Source organism: Monoraphidium neglectum, assembly GCF_000611645.1.
Source record: "Monoraphidium neglectum strain SAG 48.87 unplaced genomic scaffold scaffold01337, whole genome shotgun sequence".
Classification (NCBI taxonomy): domain Eukaryota; kingdom Viridiplantae; phylum Chlorophyta; class Chlorophyceae; order Sphaeropleales; family Selenastraceae; genus Monoraphidium; species Monoraphidium neglectum.
The window spans coordinates 1-7,311 of NW_014012291.1; the positions used below are offsets into that span (position 1 = coordinate 1).

The 7,311-nt window shown below is 66.2% G+C and overlaps 1 protein-coding gene across 1 annotated transcript; it reads right to left on the minus strand.

The window, feature by feature from the left end:
• Positions 1-455: 455 nt before the first annotated feature.
• On the minus strand, positions 456-3,103 carry MNEG_7520 (H+-transporting ATPase; the record flags this gene model as incomplete). The annotated part of the gene is made up of 6 exons (XM_014044005.1): positions 456-938; positions 1,191-1,312; positions 1,857-2,035; positions 2,188-2,306; positions 2,632-2,714; positions 2,992-3,103. 6 exons carry the CDS (start codon positions 3,101-3,103, stop codon positions 456-458), a joined length of 1,098 nt encoding a protein of 365 aa, XP_013899459.1.
• Positions 3,104-7,311: the final 4,208 nt, after the last annotated feature.

The following is a 7,311-nucleotide window of genomic DNA, read 5'->3' on the forward strand; positions in this document are numbered from 1 at the left end:
CCCCAGGGCCACCCCCCAGGCGCCCACCTCCACGAGCTTGAGGATGATGTGGGGCGCGCCCTTGGTGGTCTTGAACACCTTGCCGTCGGGGCCGCGCAGGGTGCCCTCAGTGCGCTTGATGGTGGGGTCGAAGGGCAGGAAGTCGACCTGCTCGTATACGTCCAGGTCGTCGAGCTTGGCAGAGGTGAGGACGAGGGTGTCGAGGGCGTCGCGCGGCGGCTCCTTCCACTTGGCGGCGAGGGCGGCGGCCTTGAGGACGGTCTCCTGGGTCTCGCCTGTTGGGATGGTTTGAGTGGTGTGTGGGAGGGGTGTGTGTTCGTGCATGTGCATGTGCATGTGTGTGTGTGTGTGTGTGTGTGTTGACACTCAAAAGGTGTGCGCATGTGTGTGTGTTTTGTGTTGGGGTACGCGGCGTGTGGGTTCAGGGGGCACGCGGCGTGCCACACGCGCGCCAGTCAGCTCGGCCGCCGGTGCCCAGGGCCAAGCGCGCGGGGAGGGGAGGCTGCGGGGAGGTGCCGCGCACCGGGCGTGTAGATGGGGCAGTCCTCCTGGATCACCATCTTGTTCAGGGTCAGGGTGCCGGTCTTGTCGGAGCAGAGCATGTTCATGCCCGCCATCTCCTCAATCGACGCCAGGCGCGTCACAATGGCGCCCTCCTGTGACAGCTGGCGCGACCCCAGCGCGAGCGTGGTCGTGCACACGATCTCGATGGCAATGGGGATCGACGCGACGAGAAGCACAACGGTGAAGGACAGCGCCTCCTTGACGCCCTCCTTGCCGTGGCCGATGAGGTAGCCGAGCGCCGTGAAGCACAGGATGAGGGACAGCACGACCAGGGCCAGAGTGATCTGCATCAGAATCTTCTGGAGGTGGCCCATGCCATCGGCCTGCTGGAGCATGGTCGCCGTCTTGCCGAAGAAGGTGTGCTTGCCGGTGAACTGAGGGGGGGAGGACAGCGGGTGCCGGGGGTGGAGGGTGAGCGGTGGGCAGGCGGCGGGCGAGCAGCGGAGAGGGCACAGGGAGCTTTGCGGCGCGTGCCGAAGGCGGCGGCGCAGCAACCTCCCGCTGGACAGCTGGGAATGAGTAGCCATCAGCAACATCTTTCGCCTTGCACTGGTGATCCAGCTCCCAACAGGTTGTGCGCCCACTGGTGGCCCCTGGGCGCAACGAAGCGCGTGGGGGGCCCGCACCTCGACGGTGGCCTCAACCTCGCCGCGCGTGACGGTGGAGCCCATCTTGGCGCTGTCCCCCTGGTACATGGTCACGGGCAGCGACTCGCCGGTCAGGGCAGACTGGTCGACCTCGATACGGCCTGATGGGTGGGGCGAGGTTGGGTGGGAAGGGGTGTGGGCGCTCGAGCAAGCGGGGCAGCTCGCAGCTGGCGCCATGCAGAGGGAAACGAAGCGTGCTTTAGGAGCCGGTACGGTGGCTGCAGAAGCGGTGCTTTGGTCAGGCTGCTGGCAGAGGCAGCCGGGCCGCCGCAAGCCAGGAGATGGCGCGAGCCGAGGGCGCAGGGCGCCATTGCGTCGCACATCGCGAGCCCCTGTGTTGGCATGCTAGCAGGGGCCGTCACAGCATCCGGAGAATCCCTCCCCATCCCCATCCCCACACCCGTGCCGACCCCGGCCTGCTGCGCCCGCCGGGCTGCCGTCTGTCATGCAGTCGATCAGTGCAGGCAAGCGACGCCACCCCCAGCACAGCCGAAGCCAGCAGGACGGGCCGCTGTCCTCGACCGCCATATGCCCCGCCAAACGCCGATCTACTTCGCCAGCGCGCGATGCCAACGCCCTGCCGCGCCCCACGCCCCAAGCAGGCGCGCCCCGCCCCACAGCTTGCCCCCACACGCAAAAACCCACCGTGGTTGACCAGGCAGTCCGCAGGGATGCTGCTGCCCGAGGCCAGTAGCACCAGGTCGCCGGGCACCAGCAGGGCCGCGTCCATGTTCTGCCACTTGCCATCGCGCTTGCAGGTCGCGGTGGGCTTGAGGGACGCCTTGAGGGCCGCCACGGCGTCCGCGGCCTTCACGGTCTCATACCTGGGGTTTGAGGGGTGGGAGTGGGGTGTTGGGGCGAGGGGTGTGGGGCATGAAGGCGCCCCGGGCCGAGGGAGGCTGGGTTGGGAGCAGGGCGCGTGGGAGCCCGCAGGAGGCGAGCGCGGGGCAGTGCCATTGGCCGCCGCGTGTCCCACCATCCGAGGAAGGCGTTGATGAACTGGATGGCCATCAGGATGGCGAAGTCGATCCAGTGCTCCAGGGCGAGCATGATAATGATGGCGATCCAGATCATGATGGGCATAGGCTGGATGAGCTGCGCTCGGGGGGGGGGGGCGTTGGAAAGGGGTGGGGTGCCGTGGTGGCGGCGGCAGAAAGGGGGTTTGGAGTGCGCAAGAGCAGGGAGGCAGGGCCGTGCGAGGCCGGCTGGCTGCATTGCCCCAAGCCCTAAGCGCTGCTTTTTGTCCAGGTTTCTCCCGAGCCTCAAGTACGGCCTGTTGACGCATGAATTGCGGCGGCTGTGGGTTGGGCGGAGCAGAATTCCGCGGGCCCAGCTGTCCTAAGCATGGGGCACGGGCTGACGAGGGGCCAGCGTCGGCTGCTGGTCGGGCCCAAAACGCGCCCTGATGGCGATGACGCACCATCTTGAGGAAGATGAGCCACTTCGGCGTCGTCTTCTCCTCCAGCTCGTTGCGGCCCCATTCCAGCAGGAGCGCCTCGGCCTCTGTCGGGGAAAGTCGGGGCGCATGGGCTCAGGAGGAGCGCCGCTGCCTCGGGCCGCTTGGTGGTGTTGGCGCGGCCGCCGCTTAAGGTGGCACCGGGGTGACCCACGCAGCAAAGAGGCCCATGCGACCTCCTGGCAAGCTTGCAGCGGTGGTATCCAATACTGGAACCCTTCGCGCCAGCCGCGCAGGGCTGAATTCCCAGCACGTGGAGACGCACGCCTCGTGAGATCGCAACTCGCCGGCACATCGCCCCGCGGCTCCTGGGCCGTAGCTCACCAGCGGTAGTGAAGCCCACGCCGGGAACAAACTCCTTCTTGGCCTCGGTTTTGGACTCCGCCTTGCCGCTCGCCTCCTCGACCACGGGCTCTTTGGCAGCGTCCTCACCCATGCTTGCCTGTCTGGGGCAACGCTGAAGAGAAGATATGAGGTCTGTTCGAGTGTCCCAGCAAAGCCGCCGGGGATCAAGGGCTCGACTGGTCCGCGGAATAGCACCTCACCAAAAGGTGCGCTGGTGAGAGAACCCCAATTGGCAGAGGGGTAGAGGAGAGGGCGAGGTTGACGAGCCGAAGCCCGGGGAAACGCTTAGGTAAACGCCACGATTGGAAAATGAGGAGCGCTTGTCAGAGAAGAGAAGCGGCCAGTCTAGCGGCGAGGTCAAGGTATAGCCCGGCTGGGTGCTGCAAAGAGACGCACTTGATTATTTCAAGGTATATGTAGGACACTGGGGCCGGGTGACCACTCCTCAGATCGTTACGACCAGGCTACGAGCTGCATGTTCAAGGCAGTCCGTGCACTCGGTGTCCTGCTGAATTGCACGAAAGCGCACGCCCCGCCTGTATGCCAAGCTGTTTCAAGTTGTCTGTACCCCCTTTTTGGCAGCTGCTGCAGGTTGACGTCGCCGCTACGTCCCCAGGCGGACACACGCTCACGGGCTTGCCATGGCCCGACCCGGAGCTACGACGGTCAACAAACTTAATAACGCTGATCCTTATCCGCTGGCCGCCACACCTGTTTACAATAGTACACACACAGCACTCAACTGAGCAGTGCGGCGGCGCCCGTTGGTCATTGCGCCGGGCCATTTTCATCAGCCGTCGTCAGGGGACAGCACCCCACATCAACCCGCGACGCTACAGCCTTGCAGCTACTATTGCATCCCCCTGGCCGTAGGAGCCGTTGCAGTGCTCCCCCCCCCCCAACGACTGCCCTACACACACACCAAGGCCCGACACGTCAAAACACGGCCATGCCTGCTGCAAGAGCCCCCTTCATGGTCACCACGCCGCCACCTGCTGCGGCGCTGGCGGCGCAGTTGGTGCCTGCGCCACGCGCGACAGCGGGAACTGCGTGTTCACAGGCGCAAGCGGCGGCGCCCCGCCAAACACACTGTGAGCCTGCAGCCAGCGTGGTGTTTGGCCGCCTGCGCCTGCGCCTGCGACGGGCAAGTCACACAAGCACCCCCCACAGGAACGCGGTGGCAGGGGGCAGCGCGGCAGGCCGCTGGCTGCAGAGCGGCTCGCCACTCGTGCATCGCCCTGGGGCGCAGGCGCAGGCATCGGAGGGTAGCGGGGCGGGCGGCCGCCGGCGGCGGCCGTCCAGGAGGGTACCTTTCCGTGCACAGTCTGGGCGGCGGCGCCAGCAGCCGCCGCTGCCTGAGCCTCGGGAGCGGCGGCGGTGCCGCCGCCCGCCCTCAGGGCGAGGACCCTCTGTGTGGGCGTGGCTGCTGCAGATCGCCCAAAGGCTGGCACGCCGGCTGCGTCAATGGCAGGTGGGGGGCTGCGAGAGCGGGATGACCCAACCGAGGTCTCCTCCTCAAGCATTCGCAGGCGCGGGTACCGCGAGCCCGGCGCGCCCGCCTGTAACCGCGGCTGCCCGCCCGTCGCGGCCGCCGGCGCCGCGCCGCCTGCACTTGCGCCGGCGCTCCCTTTGCCGCCAGGTAGGCGCAGCGTTGGCCTCCCTTCGCTTGCTGAGTCGTTGGCCAGCGCAAACTGGGGCCCGCTCATCGCCCCGAACGGGCTGGTCGCCCGCTGCTGGCCAAGCCCGGGACGCCCGCCTGCCTTGCTGCCGCCGCCGCTGCCGCCCTCCACGCGCATGGCGCACAATAGCACCGCCTTGCGGCGCGCCTCGGTGGCCGTCGGCTGCGTCGCCGCCAGCAGCGGCCGCGCGCCCGCTGCCTTGCGCTCGGCGCAAGCCTCGGCGAGTCCCCGGTGCAGCTGCACCTGCCATGACCCGCCACACCCTCCAGCGACCCCTGCCAGGGAGCCGCTGACGGCGGCACCCTCCTCCCTCTGTCCCACCTCGCCGCGCCGCCGCTGCTCCTCCCGCAGCGTCTCTTCCGGCAAGGTGCGCCTGCGCACATGATGGGCGGCTTCGGCACCGCCGCTCAGCTCAAGCGCCGCCGGCGCCTCAGCTTGCGCGGGGCCAGCCGCTGACCCCGCGCCCACGCACTGCGGCACGATTGCCCCGGCCGCAGGCGCGGCCATTGCTGGGCGCGCGTGCGTTTTTGAGGCCGCAGCCGCTGCCCTGGCGGCGTGGTGGTGGCGCCGCTTGGCGCTCTTGAGCGGCGAGAAGCCGTCGCACACAAGGGACGCCCCCGTTTGACCCGCAAGTGCGGCAACACCCTCGCCTTCGCGACCGCGGGCACACGCTGCAGCTTCCGCAGCGTCGGCGGCGCCGCCTGCGCCTGGCGCCGAGGTCGCGGATGCTGCTTTAGCTTGCGAGGCGCAGCTGCTCGGCCGATACTGCAAAGAGGCGCCACGCAGTTGCGCTGCTGACGGGAGCTGTGAAGAGAGCCTCCTGCCCAGCGATGTGGTGGCCTGCCTGTTTGAAGCTTGAAACCTACGGGTGGTGGTGATGAGCCCGCAGAGGCAACGAGTTGTGTGTTGCGATGCGCACAAAGCACGCTTCCCTGAGCACGCAGCTTCCTCACTTGCAGTGAGGCCCACTTTGTGGCGAGCGCACGTGGTGTGCATGTGCATGTGTGTGCGCTTGTGTGCGCCCACCCTCACCCCACCTGCGGCCGTCTGCGTGGGAACCCTGAGTCTTCAGTAATTTGGACAAAGGCAAGATTCAAGTCGTGCAGTAGGCCATGCGCAACGCCCACACCCCGCCTGCGCCCCACAAAGCTCTGACCTGGGGTCTGCAAAGGGGCTCGCCGGCCGCTCATCCGGCAGCGGCGACGACGCCCGCTGCCGCGCCGCCGGCGGGGGCGCCGAAGCCGCCAGCTCAGCGCGCATCCGCACCCAGCCCCTTGTTACACCGCCCGGGTCTGACAGGGCCAGCGTGGCGATACCGTCAGCCCGCTGCAGCACCTGAAGAGGCAGACAATGTGCATGGTGCATGCGTGCGTTTGTGCTGCGCAGCACAAACGCATATCTTCGCATGCAAAGATACTTGAAAGCATGCATTGCAAGCACATCATGAGGGACACACATGTGTATCGGTGCCGCAGTCCCACTGGGAGGGACTGCCAGTGGAGAACCCTGATCAGCGCGCCGCCGCCAAAATCGACTGCAGGACAGCACGCACGCGCGTTCTGTGAGACAACGCACACAAGTTAGATCGCAGGGCCTGAGGGCGAGAGCTCGCATCACTCGTGACTATCCAAGGGCCTCACCTGTTCTGCATTAGCCGACGCACCCGCAACAAATGTTGGGCCTGTCCCTGCGCCCGCCCGCGCATCGAACGCCTGCAGCGTGCGCACGGGCAGTAAACAGGACGTGTTGGGTGTCATGCAGCAGCCTTACTCATCGCGCTTCGATGTGCCAGCGCGCCCTGTGCGGGCGACCGCTGCTCTTGGCCGGCAGCGCACGCATGCGTCGCCCATGCCCTGCAGGTGCAGTGCTGCTCACCAGTACGTGGATTGCCTTTGAGGGGACATATGGCAGCGCCAGCGTCCAATGGACGCCGTCCATCGGCACCCGGCGCTGCTCCCCATGCTCCACGTACAGCCGGGGCGCGGAGCCGGACCACCGCACACTCTCCACTGCGCCAATGCAGTGCGAGCGGGTGTTAGGACGCCTCGGCAAGTACAGCTACTTCAAATTGACTATTAGCTCACATGTTATCTGCAAGTCGAGCGCCATATTTCATGCGCGCACGCCACTCCCGGAAACGCATAGCAGTGCTGGTGGGCAGACCCGACGAAACACAGACGTTTTGATCTCAAAGAGGTATCCTGTCATACGATCAGCAGGTACTGTATCGGTGCAGCCGGCCTGGGCGTGTTGACCAGGTTGTTCTGTGAGAGCTGCAGCTCAAACATCATGAATCATGGATGGGCCCGGCCATTACTCTTGCCATCTAGCATGTCAGCCATGCACGCCCTGTCAAACTAAGCCCATTTGCCATTTTGGGGGACCCTTGCAGACACAAGGGTTGGCACACAAGGCCTGGTGGCTGCGACTGTTCCACTCTGTTCCCGTAAACAGTACAACTGTGTTGACGAGGGGCCGCCGTACAAGGTACATGGTGCTCCTGCTCATTGCGTGCATGGGCAGGTAGGCATGAATGGCATCCCAGCATTTGCATTGAATTCTTTCAAGGTGAGTTCCCATTCTCCTCCCCTGCCCTTGAATCCGCCAGCCACTGCACGGC